Genomic DNA, 20,691 nt, shown 5'->3' with positions numbered 1-20,691 from the left:
GCTATGGAGAGGCCTCAGCCTGTGAGCACTCTCCATGCACTCACAGCTGTCCTGTGACGTGCTATTACGTCACAGGTCGTGAAAAGGTTATTTTTGGTTTTGTTTTTGCATGTGCCAAAAATTATGAAATGCACCAAAATTTTGATGTAGTTTTGTGTTGTAAACTACATAAACTTATTGATAATGGGGCATATTTACTAGGGCATTGCCCTGCTTTTTTTGTTGGACTGTGCATCACCTTCTAGGCGTAAACGGCTTGCACAGGTATTTAAGAAGTGTCTGCGCTGTGATTTGTTCTGTTGCACCGCAGCGCTGGCTTCCATGCGACACAAATTAGGGGGCGTGCCGCTGGTCGGAGAGACATATTTAACTTGCAAATTGTGTTGCACGCCCTATGTTAAAGGTGCACCACAATAAAGATGGTGAACTCTGTCGGGCCAGTGCGGGGAAGCGACAGATTCATGATTTCGCCGCACACAGCATTATACATGGAATATAGCACAGTAGCACAATAGTGAAAGTCTTGTACTACACCAGATGAATCACTCTTTATTCAACAGAACATTACTTTTTATATATTTCCTTAAATATAGGATGATAACATTAAATCATTAGGATATTAACCAAATGATGTGATGTTTTATATAATATCATAACTGTGTTACATTTTGTTAAAGGTAAAGAATCTAAAATCTCGTGGAATGCAGTTTCTTTCTGCTCCAGACACCTATTATGATGACCTGAGAAAAAAATTAAAAAGTGCTAAGATCACTGTGAAAGAAGATCTAAATGTACTACAGGTATATAACAATGTCTTGCAAATACAAGTGGGTATAAATAAGAAGTGAGATGTGGGATGGGTTGGCCAGGATTTACTATTGATAGTCTATGCTCCAAAACCTGTTCCGTGCACTGAACATTTGTCTTTGTATTCATATTGCACCCGAAGCCGACACTGTGGATGAAGCTGCTATTTGCTTCATTGGGAACCGCAGCTGCCGGCTAGACATCTTCCAGCTATTCATCCCTGTGTTGATATGGCACTGAAATGTTGATTGGTGTCCAGTGTGCAAATCTTTACTAATACATTTGGATTCAACTACCCAGTGTAGTTCCATTGTATAAAAGTCTATCTGAATCTACATGTTACAAAATTGAGTGTTACCTTCATTATTTCAGGATCTGAAAATTTTGGTTGATTTCGACGACAAAGGTTATCTTCTCCAAATCTTCACCAAGCCAATGCAGGACAGACCTACCCTCTTCCTAGAAGTCATACAGAGATACAACCACTATGTAAGTCATTTCACAAAATAATATTAAAACATTTTCAAAGACTGTATTTACAACAAAATAGAAGGATGCAATGTTACACAAATAACCTCCACCAGCAATAATTCATTCGTATTCATTGCCTGAGGAAAGAAGATGAAAGCTAAAGGGTAATTGACTACTATGGTTTTAGTACATAATTGCACCTTTTGAAGAGCATTTGTAATTATTGTGAGGGCAATTAACTAACATTATTCCAAGGTTTACATATGACCAAAAAGAACAATACAATCCGAGTCCAGAATGACTTTAAATCTATAAAGTCTGACAGGTGATTTGTTCCCTTCAATTATTTTAATATGTTTAAAATGTTTGTAAGAGATTTATTTCATATATAGCGAGTGCTTTACATGGACATGTCATGGCTATAAACTTTCTCCATCAACATGTGATGAGAGACACTAAGAGTATTGATAGGTAATATATTGGGGCACATTTACTTACCCGGTCCTGTCACGATCCTGCGGTGCATTGTCCCACGAGGATTCGGGACTGCCACGATTCACTAAGGTCGTGCGTCCAATTTCCTGCATGTGTTGCTTCGGCGCTGAGATCTGCCGGAGTTCACCTTCTTCTTCCTGCTCCATGTGAGTGCTTGATCTTGCGACACAATTTCATTTTAAAATTCCGCAGTTTGTCCGAATCCGTCGGGTTGTCTGAAGGCACGCCTCCTGATTTCTGACGCATACAAGCCGACGCCGATGCGCCACAATCCAATCGCGTGCGCCAAAAACCCGGGGCAATTCGGCGCAAAAAGGAAATATTCGGTAAAACCGACAGAATCACGTTCCACGGACCCTTAGTAAATGAGCCCCATTGAGTGAAAGCTTCCTATGTATAAATTTATATGCAGGGAACATTCTTAGTGGTAGACTGGTGTGGCATCCCTGCGGACAAACTAGCCCCCGGCATGCATTTACATATGTAATGACCCAGGGCTGTTTAGCCAAAATTCTCGACTCTATTTCCTTAACATCGACTCCAACTCCCGCTCCACCAAAATGGTCACTGACTCCAACTACACGACTCCGACTGTTTTCCGGGTCACTTTGGCGGTGCTGAGATGAATCTGGGCATTCCTTACCAGTGTCCTATTCCTCTGATCTGTAGCATGTACATAAAGTGCAGCCACATTCATTTCTAAAAACCTAGTTGAGCCATTGGCCCGTAGCCATTGGCCATTGTCAAGACATGCATTGCAGTCACAGTCCTATGGCCGCTACCATATCTGATGCAGGAGGCTGGGTATTTGTATGCTTCGGGGGAAGGAAACAGAGCAGAGCTGCCCAGGGGAGCAGCAGAGGACCCAGGAGCGGTAAGTACTTATCAGCTGTACTGTACTACTCATGGCACAGTTCTGATACGGGTCCTGATGCCGCTGCATACAAGCAGCGCAGGGCACAGAGAAGAGTGGCACATGAAGGAGAGAAGAAGCTGCAGTGTGGTGCAGGGAGAAGAAGAGGAGCCAGAAAAGCCAGATGTATTTCTTTGTTTTGTATACTAGTTTTATGTTTTGGGGGTCTCAAGTATTATTAACTGCGATGCGGTTTCCAGTACTGTATTTGTTCGGTCTGGGGGTCTCAAGTATTATTAACTTCTATGCGGTTTCCAGTATTTGTTCAGTCTGGGGGTCTCCAGTATTAGTAGTTTTATGCTCTGGGGGTCTCCATTATAGTTAGTCTGCTATGGGTTCTCCGGTATTATTATCTGCTATGGGGTCTCCAGTATTATAATTTACTGATGTGGGGTCTCCAATACTAGTATTATCTGCTCTGGGGTCTCCACTATTAGCTCTATTTTCCTTTTGGTTGCTGGGGTGGTATTTATTGCTATTCTGTGGTATTTATAATTTCTAGGGTGGCATTTTGTGCCTTACTGTGATTGTTGGTGCATCTAAGGAGCTACATACTGATGCAACCCCTTAAATTTCAGCAGGAATAAACCAGACATTTAAAGAAAATGTTCATAATTTATATGTATTTGTTTGTTGAGCTGGAGTCAGTATGTTGTATAATGACTCAGACACCACAGCCCTGTAATGAGCTGTTTAAACTACATATCAACATTATTCCAACTTCTAGGATGGGGTAAATAAAAAAATTATTAATTTCTGTTTACATGGCTGCAGCAGGGAAGTGTCAATAGAACGAGGCTGCTGAGGCCAATGACTGTCAACAAGACTGTATAACGTATGTACTCGAGAAAAACCTGACCCGAACATAAGCTAATATAAATTTATAATTTCCTAATTTTTCCATAAAAAATGAGAAAACCTATAGACTCAAGTATAAGTCTAGGGTGGGAAACGCATTGGTCACAACCTCCCCCCAGTATATAGCTATTCAGTCCCCTGCACCCCGTATATAGCCAGCCTTCTCCCTGACCCCCGTATTGAAGCCAGCCAGCCCCATAGTATATGACTAGTCAGCTCTCTGCCACAGTATATAGCCAGACAGCTTTCCCCCTGTATATAGCCAGCCTGCCTGCCCCCTGTAGTATATAGCCGCCTTCCCCTAATATATAGCCAGCCCCCTGGCCCAGTAAATAGCTAGCCGGCCTTCCCCCAGTATAAGTCTTCTCTTCTTCCGTCTGAAAGCAGCAGGTCCGTGCGACGTTGCGGCGCACAGGCTCTGATGTCAGTCGCTGCCATTCTATTGTGTGTGCCGGGAGCTAGCACATACTTTGATGTCAGCATGGAAGAAGAGAAGACCTGCGGGGGCATCGGAAAGGTAAGTATTTACTGAAATTCGAGTATAAGCTGAGCATAAGCACAAAAAATGTGCTGAAAAACTTGGCTTATACTTCTATACGGTAAATATGGCATCTCTGTGATTATACTATCTCTGTGTGTTATTTGGACTGCACAGTTAAATCCGTAAAAAAAAGCTTTAAGTTAATGATGCAATTTCAGTTTCCACTGCATTTGGAATTTTATTCCAGCTTCACAATACGTTGAATGAAATATCAAATAACACCACCAAAAAGAAAAAAACAATTTATCCTGCAGAAAATGAGCCCTCATACAGTTATGTATATGGAAGAACAAAAAAAATTATGGCTTTTGGAAAGTAAGGGATTAAAAATGGAAACCCAAAAATGAAAATAGAGCCCTTTTACAGCTAAAGATGGCGTTTTTCAATTATTTTGATTTTTGTTAAGTTGAAGTGTCCACGCAATGGCCCAGATTTATCATTAGTGAGGTAAATGTGCAGAGTGCGTCTTCAATCTAGCGCACCATGTAAAACACGCTTAAACTGAGTACATCACTTTTTTTAGTTTCTTTTAATGGACGTGCGCCCTAATTTCAGGGCTTCCAACATAAATGTGACAGCCGGAGCAAATCCGTACCGGAACGCCCTTTTTGGTGCATATCTGTGTCGCGGTGGACACAAAACTGGCACAAACGCATCATAAATACATGTTCAAGCAGTTTGCACCATGTATTTATGCGCAAAGTGCGCTGAAAAACTGGCACAGACAGTTTTGTAAATGTGCCCCATTGTGTCAGCTCCATATACTTAGCAAGCTGTAAAGATGTCAGCAGCTTACAGGCCATTTAGTTAAAGGTTCATAAATTTCTGATCAGCTTCTGCTCTTTTCCTTGACAAGTCATGCAGCCTTTCGTCTCTAGGATTGATAGCTACAAAAGTAAAATAAAAAAGAATAGCTTATAAAATGTAAAGGTGATGTAAGAAATCATTAGTGATCCATTTCTGTTGCAGGGCTTTGGAGCTGGAAACTTCAAATCTTTGTTTGAAGCAATAGAAGCAGATCAAGATGCCCGAGGAAATCTTACCGTCTACAGTGAAAATGGAGAACCTCAGGTGTTTTACTGAAATCAGGAAAAGACCTCAATATGTTTCTTTTTGTATGTGAAAAAAAAAATTAAAATCTGTGTTATCAAAAATTGTATCAGCCTTCTAAGCCTTTTTACTCATGACATCATATACTCTGGAAGTTCATTCTCATGATCATACTGGATCCCATAAATCTCTTTCTTTACTTTTACTTAAACACAATATGGTAGCTACAGACAATCTGCAGGAGCAGGAGGGTTAAGCAGATGGAACACAGTTTTGTATGAAAGGATTCAGTATAGCTTGCTCTTAATTATGGATTGGATCACCCCATTACTAAACAACTGCTTCAAAGGAATTAGGAGTTTGCTATAAAGGAAACTTCTTAAATAAAACATACAGTCTGATCCACAGATGGAACAGAGCAGATTTACGGGCGGTCCACTAATTAAGAACACCCGACTTACAGACAACCCCTAGTTACAAACGGACCTCTGATAATTGGTAATTTACTGTACTGTAGCCCTAGGCTACAATAAACAGCTGTAACAGTTATCAAACGTGTCTGATATTAAGCTTTATTGTTAATCCTGGTTCTTTTAACAATCCAACATTTAAAAAATCCAATTGTCACAGAGACCAAAAAAAATTTGTCTGGAGCTACAATTATAAAGTATAAAGTTCCGACTTACATACAAATTCAACTTAAGAACAAACCTACAGAACCTATCTTGTACGTAACCCAGGGACTGCCTGTATATACAATTTTTTTTGGTAGAACCTGCAGTATAACTGTTCCTTCTAGGTTTAGTAATCCAGTGGGTGGTCATATTCACTAAGTGGCAGATATCTTAAAATGCATTCTAATAAAAGGAAGGCTTTCAATTCCATATGATAAAAAATACTGCTATGAATATAACATGAATATAATTACTATAATACTGCCAGCTATGTACAAGAGTAGCAGTATTATATTACTGCCTCCTATAGACAAAAGTAAAACTACTTAAATACCTCCCCCTATGTACAAGAGTAGAACTTTTATAATACTGCCTTGTATGTACAAGAATATAACTACCGTACATACTTGAGTATAAGCTAGCCCGAGGCTCCTAATTTTACCACAGAAAAATGGGAAAACCTTGATTATAAGCCAAGGGTGAAAAACCCATAGACTCCCCACATTATCTATTCAGCCCCCCTGCCTCCAGTATATAGCCAGCCAGCCCCCTAGCCCCAGTATATAGCCAGCCAGCCCCCTAGCCCTAGTATATATTCTGTCAGCCCCCTAGCCCCAGTATATAGCCTGCCAGCCCCTAGCATATAGCCAGTCTGCCATCTGTATGTAGCCAGCCCCTAGCCCCAGTATATAGCCTGCCAGCCCCTAGCATATAGCCAGTCTGCCATCTGCATGTAGCCAGCCCCTTGCCCCAGTATATAGCCAGCCAGCATGCCCACTGTATATAGCGCCAGCCTGTCTGCACCCTGTAGTATATAGCCAGACCCTGCCCCAGTATAAAGCCAGCCAACCTTCTTCAGTATAGGTCTTCTCTTCTTTTATCTGGCAGCAGCAAGTCCGTGTGATATTGCAGCGCACAGGCTCTGATGTCAGTCGCTGCTGACGTCAAAGCCTGTGCACCGCAACCAGATGAGAAAACCTGAGGGGGGCGTCTGAAAGGTGAGTATTGACAGGTTTTTTTCTACTCGAGTAAGTCGAGTTTGAGTTTTTCAGCATATTTTTTGTGCTGAAAAATTTGGCTTATACTCGAATATATATGGTACTATACTACTACAACTATAAACAATTATATATCGAATATGATACTGCTCATAATGAATAATAATATCTGCTGCAGTCCTACGTAAGGCAATATTCCCAACTTCATAGCTTATTTAAAATTTTCTGCTCCATTTAAGTATACAGAACTTTTTAGACTGTTATTTGTAAAGGATTCTGCAAAGGTGGCTTCTTAAAGACGGTCTGCAGCAGATATGAACATAAAGTGGTTCCAGTCAAAGCCCAGTGAAAAACATGGAGCTATGGGTGCTCCAGAATTCCTAATCACCAGCACATGTACAACATCAGAAGAATGAACATACCATGAATCCATCACCAGAACAATATACTCATACATACCATAAATAAAACACCAGAACAACCTACATAGCATCAATACAGAACCAGGGTCTGTACAAAAAAGTATCGGAGAATACGTGGTTAGGAACACCCAGGCAACCAATCTGGAGTTTTACTAGTGGTATGACAGCCCTATATAATTTTTTGTAGGACCTGAGATTACATCACTTCAGGCCCTACTTCCCAGGAAGATATAGAAACTGTATTACTATTTAGAAATATCTACCGTACATGCCGGCGTATAAGACGACTGGGCGTATAAGACGACCCCCAACTTCTGCCCTAAAAATATAGAATTTGGTATATACTCACTGTATAAGACTACCCCTCTCCCAAATGAAAAAAAGTCTGCTTAAAACTTTGCAAAACAAACAAGAGAGCAAGTGCCTGGTGATCATAACTGTAAGCTGCGATATTAATGAAGATCCGACATGCTTCTGTAAGTGCCGCCTGTAACCCCCAGCTCTGTGACGCCGACCGCTGTGACAGGGCGGCTGCATTAGCATACAGCGCGCCGCCCCGTCAGCGCGTACTAAGCCTCTTCTAATGACTGTGAGAGGCGGACTGCTGCGCATGCGCGGCGGTCCCAGGAAGCGGCTCTCTGCGCGCTGACGGGGAAAAAAAACACCTCACACAGTGCGGCCCCCGAATATCCGGCGTATAAGACGACCCCCCACTGTAGCCATTATTTTAAGGGGTTAAAAAGTAGTCTTATACGCCAGTATATACAGTATATGGTCTTTTAAGCCTACTCAAATCTCTCCTTTAGGTATGATATGGCAATGTAAATAAAACACATTTTTAAACACAGACAACAATGCTGTTGTTGATGAGACAAGTAAATCATCAGTGTAAAGAATTAAGTTATTACTATTTACTGTAAAGGACCGGCTCTTAATGAGTGATGGGAAATAGTCAGCTGGATATTTCATATCTTTGGACCTTTTTGTCCCGTGGTGGTTAGGTCCTACACATATATAGTACTTAGCCAGTTCACAGGGATTTGGGTTAACTCCATACTCCAGAACGATCAGGTCCTTACCAATGATGGGTATTAGACAGCTTAGGTGAACTTGGCTACTTCCTATTATTTGTAGGGACCATATTGGTACCCTAAATGGCCAGGTACTCTACTATGATAGTATTTAGGTGATTCAAATTGAGTGGGTTAACTTCCATTTTTAGAAAGGACAATTTCCTGAACTCCATAAGGTTCTTCACTTTGTGTTATATACCTGAACACCGTAAGGTTCTTTACCATGTGCTATATACAGTACTGTAATGGCCTCATAAGGTTGAGATCCTTTTCAGTGATGGGATATAGGTGCACACATAGTAGATACTACAACCCATGATCTTTTATTATCTTTTTTTTGCATATAAAATCATTCTACAAGTTGGGTAGGTAATCCAGAGGAGATTCTGAGAACTTCCTGCTGTCTGTTGCCATATCCTACAAACTAGGCTTGCTCCTAGTGTACTTATAGCCTGATAAAATATCTGCATACCTGAACTCCGCTGAACATGCTTAGTTTGATTCAGCAAAGAGGGGAGCAGGCCGATAAATCCGGACCTATAAAGACCTCAACCATATGAGCCTAAGTATTGTTCACAGGACATCATTAGAGGTGAATGCCAGGCTTATTCATGAAATAAGTATTTGATACCATCAAAAAACAGAACATAATATTTGGTATAGAAACAAATTACAGATGTCAGATGTTTCCTGTATTCCTTGACCAAGTTTTCACACACTGCAGCAGGGATTTTGGCTCAGTCCTCCATACAGATCTTCACCAAATATTTCAGGTTTCGAGGTTGTCGCTGGGCAACATTGAGTTGCAGCTTCCTCCAAAGATTCCTGATTGGGTTCAGGTGTAGACCACTAAAGCAGGACCTTGAAATGCTTCCTACAGAGTTGTTCCTCAGATGCCATGGCTGTGTTTTTTGGGTCATCGTCATACTGGAACTCCCAACCACAACCCATCTTCAATGATCTTACTGAGAGGAGTTTTTGTCCAAATCTTGCGATACATGGCCCCATCCATCCTCCCTTCGATACAGTGCAGTCATCCTGTCCTCTTTGCAGAAAACCACCCTCAAAGTATGATGTTTCTACCCCCATGCCTCACATTTGGGTGGCATTTTTAGGGTGTTACTCATCCTTCTTCTTCCTCCAAACACAGCAAGTGGAGTTCTAACAGTGTGTTACTAACAGTAATCTATGAGACTGTTCCCAGCTGGCTTTAGGTCATTGACCAGGTGAGATCTTGCATGGAGCCCCAGACCGGGGAAGATTGACAGTCATCTAGTGTTTCTTCCATTTTCTAATAATTGTGCCAATAACAGTTGTTGTCTTCTCACCAAGCAGCTTGCCTATTGTCCTGCATCCCATCCAAGCCTCTTGCAGGTCTCCAATTTTCTCCCTAGTGTCCTTAGCCAGCTCTTTGGTCCTGCCCATAGTGGAGAGTTTGGAGTGTGATTGATTGACTGTAAATACAGGAAACAAGTTTAAACATGTACAATTAATACAGGTAATGAGTACAGAATAGGAGTAGGAGAAAATTAAGAGCACAGAGAGAGCCAGCATTATTGCTCGTTGGTACGGGATCAAATACTTATTTAATGCAATAAAATTCTAATTGGTTATTTAAAAATCATACAATGTGACATGTATATATAACATGCAAAATCAGCCTGAGATCAAATACTTATTTCCCCTACTGTATCCGTTTTGATTTAGTACTAAAATTATATTTTTTTTCAGTGGACTACATAAATAACTAGCGTAGTGTAGACTTTAATTCTAAAAAAGATGAAAATTTAATATACACTATGACCTAGAGACTAGTAGCATTGTTAATCTGGCTTCAAAGTACAGTAATGTTAAATAACAACTCATCCCACAAAAAAACAACCCTTATATAAAATATATCATAAAATTAGAAAAAGTTATGGATTGTGGACCTAAAGTAAAAAAGGTTAAAAATAAAAACTCGACCAATAACGCCTAAACTCGGTCACCAAGCATTAACACGACCGATCTGTACAGTGGGTAGAATCTAGTCTTTGTGTTGTCATGGAATGTTATGCTGTTGACTACTCCCCTGCGCATTATATATTTACACAGGAATATAAGGCACTGCAGAACTGACATGCCTCTGAGGGGATAATATAACGGTCAGTGAGGGAAAGGGAAGACGGAGGTTGGAAAGAGATCACATCAAATACTGTGCTGTGCTCGAAGGACGAGACAGGGATTCCCGAGGATACAGGGGTGAATGGCATGCAGAGAATATGTAATGTACACAAATAATGATAACAGTGATACAATGGCATGTTACCATAATATCATATGTGACCTGTATAAAAGAATAGCAGGGGAGAAATACATAATGTGCTCTCGGCTAACTAGTGTCTTAGGTTGAAAAATTAAAATAAAAAAAAATTAAATTGCAAAAAGAAAAATGTAGCCAACTACCCCCCAACAAAACTAAAAAACCCAACAATTTATAAATAACCATTTGTTTAATGCACTACAACAAACTTCCTACTCCTCCTCTGCTAAAAATACTATGGTAAGAAGAGAATTTTTAATTTTCTGTAAAAGATCTAGTGTAAACTCTAGAGGTAGAGATATTAAAAGTAGTGAAGGACATTACCATAATAAAAAGAATCAGGAAGTAAAGGTGATTGGAAGCAAAAATGCTCAAAAATTAAGGAAATAAGTAGTAATAATAATAGCGACCAACATATTTTGTAGCGCTTTACAAATCATTGGGGACCAATAAAAATAAAATACTACATTACAGAGTACAAACCGTCAAATGGAACAATAGTGAGGGCTCTGGACACAAGAGCTTACAGTCTATGACAGTGATGGCGAACCTTTTAGCGGCCGAGTGCCCAAAAAGACACCCTAAACCCCCCTTATTTATCGCGAGGTGCCAACTAAAAATTAAAGCTGTAAGTTACTGCTCCCTGTTCTTCAACAATCATATTGGCCTCCTGAGGACAGCAACACAGTAGACAGATGGAAAATTTGCATCATTTTAGCTTTCCATTGTCCCAGTGTCTTTCCAGTGTCTGTAGACCTGTAGGGCTAGCAGGAGGTCCTCCAAAGATAATTCGGCCCTGTCTATTCATCCTTCCCGCAAAAAATAAACCCCTAACCAGATTTGTAAGCCCAAAAATAAAAAAGTTATGCATATGAAAGTCAGCTAAAATGCTAAAATTTTCATTTTTGCCTAATTACTTTTTATTCAGTAAAATGGGAATTTTTTTTTTTTAAAAACTATATAAATAAGGTCTTTTCGTAATCGTGGAGACGCATAGAATAAAAATAATATACTATTTTTACGGTATGGTAAACGGCCCAAAAAAAAATACAAAAAAAGTGCCTAAAAATTTATGATTTTCATTTCCTCCACCAACAAAGAGTTAATAAAATATCCCCAACTAGCTATAGATGCCCCAAAATTATGTACTAGAAAAGTGCATCTCATGTGGCAAAAAAATAAGCCCCTATAGGTCCACAATAAAAAAACCAAAAAATTATAGGCTGTACAATGTGACATAGCAAATCTGATCTGCATGGCGCCTCCTCCCCTTCTATGCCCAGCCGTGCGCCCATACAGCAATTTGTAGAATGCACCTCCATTTTGTTTTAACCCCTATAAAACACCTAAAGTGTTAACAAACTTCTTAAAAGTGCTTTTTCATACATTGAGGGGTGTAGTTTCCATAATGGAGTAATGGAGAAATGTAAGTTATGAATTTATTTGGGTGCTATGACTATCTGCATCAAAATTAGAGAATTTAGAACTTTGAAAATAAAGAATTTTTGCCAAGTTTAGTTTTTTTTCATAACTAAACACAAAAGATTTCATCCAAATTTTTAAACTAATTTGAAGTACAATGTGTCACGTGAAAACAATCTCAAAATCCCCTGGATATCTCATAGCGTTCCAAAGCTATAACCACTTATAGTGACACAGGCCAGATTTGAAAAGTGGGGCCGCGTCCTTAAAGAGAACCCGTCATGCAAAATAACCCCCCTAAACTAAATATATTTTCATAAACTCCCATGAGAGAGCATTGCCTCTATCCCTTCATTGTCCCTCTACATGCCTGTAATCCTAAGCAATGAGGTCCTAAAGCTGTATGCAAATGACCTGTGAAATGTCCAATGAAGCATTAGCATATTCAAGCTGTCCACTCTATTCATGAGTGGGAGGCACAGCCACACCCCCAGTGCATGACTGACAGCCTGTATAATGATGCGAGGCTGTATAATGATGTGCTTCCCTGGTGCTGGCGCCTCCTGCAGCCTGTGTGTGCATGTGTGTGTGTTTAGGAGAGATACAGCAGCTCCAGGCAGCCATGTTACAGCAGAACATGTCAGATTCATGTGTAGCTGATGTCTGTGTCTCTCACCTGTATATTAGGAGGATGCAGCATGTCAGCAGATGCAGCGCACACACACTAGCCATGCTTTACTATACATTACACACAGACATGAGCAGGGGGAGGAGAGGGGAGGGGTAACAGGGGTGACATCACTGCCTCTGACCATGTGACCAGCCTCATTTACATGATAAAAAATAGATGATTTTACAATGAATAATGTATGAAATAACTAGATAAAGGCTGGGATGGGATCCTTGTGAGCTGCTCCACCAGGTAGAGGTGACAGGACAAGTGGCAGAGACCTGATGACAGGTGTCCTTTAAGGCCAAAATAGGCTGAGTCCCGTAGGGGTTAATAAATAAAAATGCTGCTGCTTCAAGCAGTCATCAGCCGCATCTTATTTACAAGGTCCAAGGTCAATGGGACTGCAGAGAAGCTTGGAGCTTGATATATAGTGCTTGCCGGATAACAGACAGGAGGAGGACACAGGATGGATTAATAAATAGAGAGTTAAAATTTCATGCAGTTAGCGAGTGTGATAGGCTTGCCTAAAGAGATGGGTTTTAAGAGCACGTTTTAAACCTTGGAAGTTGGATATTAGTCTGATTAAGGTAGAGATTAATCTAAGATTACTGGCTGAGTGCACAGGTTCGGCGATAGACTGAAATGTAATGAGTAAATGTAACGAATTGCAACCAGATTATTTCATTCATTGAGATCTATGATGTGGTATTTCAAGGCCCCCTTTATTTTTGTAAGTAGTGTATGTACCGTATATACTCGAGTATAAGCTGACCCAAGTATAAGCCAAGGCCCCTAATTTTACCACAAAAACCTGGTAGAACCTATATTTTTTTACTCGAGTATAAGCCGAGTTTGGGTTTTCAGCACATTTTTTGTGCTGAAAAACTAGGTTTATACTCGAGTGTATATGGTACTTTATGCTTTAAAATTTTATGTTTCAAGACAAGTAATTGCTTTAATTGATGATATAAACTACAGTACACTAAACTACTAATAGTGGTGAGAATAAAAAAATACTGACTTGTTAACATGTATCATTTATTTTCTATGACATATAGTGAGGGGTAAGAAAGAACAGAGAAGGCAGAGGAGAAACATCAGGAGATGGAAGAAGTGAGTGAGATCAAGAAGGGAGGGAAGTCAAAGGATCGTCACATAGAAGATGTTGAGTTGCTTGAATGTAGAATCAAGAAAGAGGCACCGGAGAAGAAAGAGGATTATCAGCTGGAGGAGGAGAACTTCCTAAAGCAGAAAGAGTTAGAACTGCAGGAATTAAGAGAAGATCACAAAAATTATCAGGAATTGAGGTTTGTGTTACATCATGTATTTGCTTGATCAACCAAACAATATGTAAATAAAATGTGGCCTATAGAAACTAAACAGGTCACTTTTTATATTTTGCACTGGGTTTAGACTGAGAACAGTCGCTATGGGCCATTGCTCCACCATGTACATGAACCACAACAAGAAATGACCGCAGTACTCTGGTTGGTTGTTACAATGAAGTAGATGACTTTCAATGAAAGATACTGGGGCTCATTTACTAAGGGTCCGCACTATCGTTGATATACCCAACGATTTCCGATGTGCGCCGCATTTAGAAGGTGTTTTTGGCGCACGCGATCGGATTTTCATACGACAGAAATCGGGGGGGGGGGGGGGGGGCGACAACAGACAATCCGAGAAGGGGGGACAACAGCCGATCCGGGAAGAAGAAGGTGAACTCCGGCAGACCTGAGCAGGGAAGCGACACATGCAGGAAATTGGACGCACGATCTTAGTGAATCGCGGCATCTCCGAATTCGCGTTGGACAACGCACCTCGGAGACAAGTAGGTAAATGTGCCCCATTATGTCTATGAATGAGAATATCCTTACCTGTATATGTCATGTGTCACATTATATTTCCCCAATAGGTGGTATTGGCATCTTAAATGGACCTCCCCCACACTACGGTAAGATAACATTATGGATCATATAACATTGCCGCTGGCACAAGGTATCTATGAATATAAGGGTTAATTGGGAGGACATGTGGAGTATATGAGGTATATAAGAAGTAGATAGGTGTCATAAAGGTATATGGAAGCATGAGTAGCATATAGGGGCATGAGGAGTAATTGGAGGGCATGTATTGGGCAGTTTCAGAAGTTTATGGTTGACAACAGAAATATGTAGGTTACATAATAACTAAAAAGGAGTCATAAAATATATAAATGGAGCATAAAAAGTAGATAATGTTCATAAGGGAAAAGGCATTTAATGTGTTAGGCAGTTAATGGTATATACGGGACATAGGGAGTATCTTGGGGTATAGGGAGTAGATAGGGTTAATAAGATATTAATCTGTTAATAACAGATTGGAGTCATAAGGTCATGCATTGGACAGTTTCTGTAACCAATACTCTGTTTTTATTACAGGATAAAAACAATAAAAAGATTCACACCCCCTACAATGGAGACCATGTAAGTTTACTAAATGTACAGAGTCTAAGAATCCAGAACCATCCCTTTTAGATTCCACAGAGCATAATGCAGAGGATTGTTAGGTTTTGTATTTTACTGTTAGATACTAGGATATAGAACTCCTGTCCTAATCAGCTCCTCCCTATTTCAATATAATCTCCCCCCCCCCAGCAGTGGACACAATTAAATACTGATTATTACCATATATACTCGTATATGAGCAGAGTTTTTCAGCACAAAAATGTGCTGAAAAACCTCACCCCCGCTTATACACGAGTCAATAAAAAAAATAAACTGACATACTCACCTTCCCGATGCTCCATGCAGCTCTTCGCAACTCCTCTTCTTTCTTCTCTCTGCTGTAACAGCCGTCAAAGACGTATCGGGATCGCCCAAAGTTGAGTATGTATGTTTATTTTTTTTATAATCTGGGCAAGCTGGCTGGCTATATACTAAAGGGGGCTGGATAGCTATATACTACTGGGGGCTGGCTGGCTATATACTACTGGGGGCTGGCTGGCTATAAACTACTGGGGGGCTGTGACCAATGCATTTCCCACCCTCTGCTTATACTAGAGTCAATAGGTTTTCCCAGTTTTTGGTGTTAAAATTAGGGGCCTCGGCTTATACTCAGGTCGGCTTATACTTGTGTATATACGGTAATATAATTTATGTTTTATCTCATATAGCGATGAAGACGAAAAACCTGAGAAGAAACCACAGACACAGCCTTTAGGGGAAGAGGAATTGGAGTATGTATATCACTATAAAGTTTTCAGTAATAAAAAATATATAATATAATTTGATCTGATGACATCATACTTTTCCCATTTGGGATACATGAGAGCTGTTGGTATGGGCAAATGCTCCTCATTCACAACTTCTCTCCATGTGTAGCACAGGACAAAGAGGCCCAATGGAAACTGGGACACAGAAACTGGGTCTTGTGCAATAACTGCATCATTTGATTGCTAATTACAATTGATTTCATGTAGAATATCCTGATCAGTAGGTCATGTATCCCATTATATTCCCCTAACAGGTGGAGAGAGAACGTGCAATTGTCCCATCGCACAGTCCGGTAACTATACAGTATTTTTTCTCTGTAATGGACTGCAGGGGTTTAATAGGGGGTAATTAATTAATTAACTGGTTAATTCTGTAGCTACATTATACATGACAGAACAGTATAATTATGGATCATTTCTGGGGTGCCAGTCATGAGGAAAGACATAAAAGGGGCAATTAACGAAAAGACATGAGAGGTGCTGAATATGGGGACATGATGGGTATATGCAGGGCATGTGGGATCTGCGGGACCTGGGGTGTATATGTGGGATATGATGGGGATATGTCGGACATTTGGAGTATATGGTGTACATAAGAAGTATATATGGGGTATATGGGGCACATTATTGGTACATGGTGGCATGGATTGGCAATCCCAGTAAACATTGCTGTGTTTTCTGTTATAGAGTAAGAAAGTTTAAAAGGTTCACCCCTCCACATCTGGATATAATGTAAGTATAAGGATGTCATCTGGTGGATTATTTGGATTTATCAATTCTCTCAGAGATTATATTGAACTATTGCCTTACAACCATTGCCCCCATATAATTCTAATCTCTACGTCCCCAATTGTGCTCAGAATAAAATATTGATTTATTAATAGAAATATAATTTATGTGATATGGCATATAGTGAGGAGGTAGAAGAGCCCGACATGGAGGGAGAGATTGATCAGGCAACCATAGAAAGTATGGGAAAGGATGGGTCTTTTCAGGACTCCCTCTATTACACAAGGTACAGTGATATTTTCATTTACAACCCCAAAAGTTTTGTAACCATGTCCTCTGGTAACAGCATCTGTAGGGTACTCCGCAGCAGGCTGCCCCATTATCAGCTTGTGTCTCCAGGATCTGTCCCACTGTGATGACCACAATAATTGTCCCCCTACTACCACGAGTATAGCACCTCCTCACCAGTTGCCACTGTCACCATCACTTCCAGTTTACCCTGTTCTTATCTCCTGCAGATTCTTAAGACTCCTGGGCTGCTGCAATATAGACACCATCGAGTAAAAGAAAAGAGCCACTGGCTTCTTGGATATTAGAAGTACAGTTAAAAGACACCCTCAATAAAATTATAAAAAAAGAATTTAATAGTTTTCTTCAGGTTTTTAGGTTTATAGTCAGTGAAGTTTATAGTCAGTAAGCCTAATAGAAGATTAGACTTAGGGCATCAAATGTCAGCATGTCAGACATTGTGTTACTGTCCTACACACCATCCTATATACAGTCCTATACACACATCATATCCACATTTCTATACTATATACAGTACCCTACATCATCTTATACACATTCTTATACACAGTCATATACACCATTTATATTCCATGCTATTCACCATCCTGTATACAGTCTTATGCAAAAAATGTTTTTTTAATTCCAGACACAAGTTGGTTGCCAAAAATGAATAATTGTGTGCCTTGCCCTTATTGGTCACCATGCATTATAATGCCCCTCTTACTAGGCCCCACAAAGTATAATGTCCCCTTTCCTGAGGCCCATTTAATGTATCTTTGGACTGTGAAAAAGTACATATTGTACTAACTTCTTCCATTGCCCTGCAGCAGTCCTCTTCTGGGGGATAACCTGTGTTCCAGCTCCTCATTCTTTTTCATCCTCAGTTCAACCTTTCACAACCGGCCAATGTGAAATGATGTTGACCAGTCATGAAGGGGCGTATTTTACAGCAGACACCTATTACTAAATGCTACGATAGGTGTAGGAATATTGGCTGCCCACTGGTGCCCCTCGTTACATCATCGGAGTGTCGCCATAGGTTGCCCTCATTCAGTGCTATCTTTTATAGTCTGCCAGTTACTTCATTATATACTGCAATACTGTAGCATTGAATTTTATTGACAAGTGATTAGAACCCCCCCCCCCCCACACACCAGAGTTCTTGAAATAATTGTAAAATAAAAGAACAGCAAATCAAAAATAAATTCAAAGCAATCCCTCTATTCTAGAATACATATATTAATAAACAAATTAAACCATAAATATTTTGGTCAATGCCTCCAAAATCAAAATATAAACAATAAATGTCGTAATGAAATAAAACATACATTCAGATTGATACTTTTACACTATTTTTCCCATGAAAATCTGAATTAAAATTCACTAAGATCATCTGGCATATGTCCAATCCCGAATCGGATGGTTTGAGGACACGTCCCTTGATTACAGTTGCATGAAAGCCAGCACAGCTGCGCCACAATTCAATCGCGCGTGACACAATCCCTTGCGGCCCTCAGTAAATAAGCCCGATGCCCTACCTCTGTATGCCAAAGTATGAAAGAGTTATGGATCAGAATTTGATGGCGCAAGACTTTTTCTCCAAGTTTTTTAATTTCTTTTAGGTATTAAAGGAAAGTTGTCACCAGACTTTACACCATTAAACTATTAGCCCCTCACATAGGGTATGAAAGATTCCTTCTAGAATTCCTTCTTGTGCCCTTTTACCTATTAAAAAAAATCACCTTAGTTTGTGAAAATCAGCTTAGAAGAGTCATATTTGCCTGAGTGAAAGTTGCAGGGTTTAGAACTAACATAGATAGATTTTAAATAAAAATGTGAAAATTCAAAATCCCCAAAAAATTGAACTAGTATAAAGATCACGTTCTTCAAATTCCCATTAGCAACAGTATTGTAAATCAGTAACTAAACGCATATTTACCCCCCTCCAGTACTGCTGTTTTTCAGTCTCGTGCTCAGCTGGAAGTTCAAGGGGATCACGGGGCCCACTTTAGCCACAGAGTGGAACACACAACATCCCATTAGTTTTCCACGAGACTTCACTTGCTTTGTTCTCCCCTGGTCCAAGAAAGCCACTCATTGGATCATACAGATCCTGTGACCCTAATAGCCGCAGGCCTGAAAAAGTGGGAGCACCAGAGTAACCTGGCCCCCTAGGGTTTTTCAAATTTTGGGAAACCTCTTTAATAATAGCATTGTTCATTCTGTAGGGGTTTTTGGGCCTCATTGCCGACTCTGGCCATGAGGCTGTTATAAAGATCTCAGGACAACAGAGGCAAAAAACCCATTAACAACACATTAGAAAAAAATTACTGTTACCGTATATACTTGAGTATAAGTCGACCCAAGTATAAGACGGGGCACCGGATTTTAACACAAAAAACTGGTATAAACTATTGACTCGAGTATAAGCCTAGGGTGGGAAATGCATTGGTCACAGTCTCCCCAGCCTGCCCCCCTCCCCCAGTATATAGCCAGTACCTGCCCCTCAGTATATAGCCAGTGCCTGACCCGCAGTATACAGCCAGAGCCTGCCTTCCAGTAGATAGCCAGTGCCTGCCCCCTCGTATATAGCGAGTGCCTGCCGCATCGTATATAGCTAGTGCCTGCCCCCCAGTATATAGCCAGTGCCTGTCCATTTATTATATAGCCAGCAGTCCCCTGACCAGCCTAAAAAAAAAACCCAAAAACTCTGTCCTCACCTTTCCAAAGCCCCCTTTTCCCACCCCCGCCTTCTTCTGTCTTCAGCGGCAGCTCCATCTTCAGCTCGCTGCACGTTTACGTTGCAGGCAGCATGGTGGCTGAGTGGGTAGCACTTCTGCCTTGCAGCGTTGGAGTCCTGTGCTTTAGTCTCACCGAGGTCAACATCTGCAAAGAGTTTGTATGCTCTCTCCATATTTACATGGGTTTCCTCCGGGTACTCTGGTTTCCTCCCACACTCCAAAAACATGTTTACATTATGAGCCCCATGGGGACAGGGACCAATTTGGCATGTTTTGTGCAACGCTGCATAATATGTAGGCGCTATATAAACAAAGAATTCTTTTATTATTATTACACCATGATGTCAGCCACTTGCTGACATCACAGTGTGTGTCAATGGCATGATGTCAGCAAATAGTTGACAGAAGAGGACCTGCAGGGGGCGTCAGAAAGGTGTGTACATAGTTTTAGTTTTTTTCATAGACTCCAGTACAAGCCAAGTTAGGGTTTTTCAGCACATTTTTTTGTGCTGAAAAACTTGGCTTATACTCAAGGATATATATGGTAAATGTTTTAATGCTGTCTGAATTTAATGAATATCTGGACAGATACAATTAATATTTCGACATTCCTTATGGCATGCTGGATCTCCCGCTACAGGCAGAATACAGGCTCCTATTATAGCAGACCAGGATTGTAAACCAAGTACATGCTGGTGTGTGCTCCCTCTGACAGGATTTGCTCTTCTTTTAGCTTCTTTTTGTTGTTACACAAAAAGACTTTAAACATTATGCAAATGAGCGTGAGGTGCATCGGGATCAATTAACATCTATAGAGCCTGGAGTTATTTGTGTCATTGTAAAAGCCTTTTTTAATAACAATAAGGGCATAAGAAGCTAAAGAGGACAGATCCTGCCAGAGGGGGCACACTCCTGCATGATAGTGTGCTTGGTTTACAATCTTTGATCCCGCTGGTAGATTTCCTTTAGGAATTTTCT

At 40.4% G+C, this 20,691-nt stretch overlaps 1 protein-coding gene and 1 long non-coding RNA gene across 4 annotated transcripts in view; both read left to right on the top strand.

Annotated features, from left to right (window-relative positions):
- The window catches only part of LOC140119221 (4-hydroxyphenylpyruvate dioxygenase), a 35,916-nt gene extending 30,674 nt beyond the window's left edge, over window positions 1-5,242 (top strand). Inside the window, exons 12-14 of the mRNA XM_072138035.1 lie at window positions 678-800; window positions 1,180-1,296; window positions 5,055-5,242. Coding sequence (XP_071994136.1) covers window positions 678-800; window positions 1,180-1,296; window positions 5,055-5,168 — 354 coding nt within the window. The 3' untranslated portion in view covers window positions 5,169-5,242. The remainder of the gene's footprint in view (window positions 1-677; window positions 801-1,179; window positions 1,297-5,054) is intronic.
- Window positions 5,243-10,352: 5,110 nt separating this feature from the next.
- Window positions 10,353-14,007, top strand: LOC140116727 (uncharacterized). Of its 3 annotated transcripts, none has more exons than XR_011852939.1 (2): window positions 10,353-10,543; window positions 13,758-14,007. It is a non-coding gene; the product is annotated as an uncharacterized lncRNA (long non-coding RNA). The 3 variants fall into 3 exon arrangements; XR_011852940.1 differs by having other exon boundaries at window positions 10,353-10,565; XR_011852941.1 differs by having other exon boundaries at window positions 10,353-10,570.
- Window positions 14,008-20,691: the final 6,684 nt, after the last annotated feature.

Source organism: Engystomops pustulosus, chromosome 2 (assembly GCF_040894005.1).
Source record: "Engystomops pustulosus chromosome 2, aEngPut4.maternal, whole genome shotgun sequence".
Taxonomy (NCBI): domain Eukaryota; kingdom Metazoa; phylum Chordata; class Amphibia; order Anura; family Leptodactylidae; genus Engystomops; species Engystomops pustulosus.
Note: the sequence above shows the minus strand (reverse complement) of the source record. Positions and strands in the feature narration are given on the sequence as shown.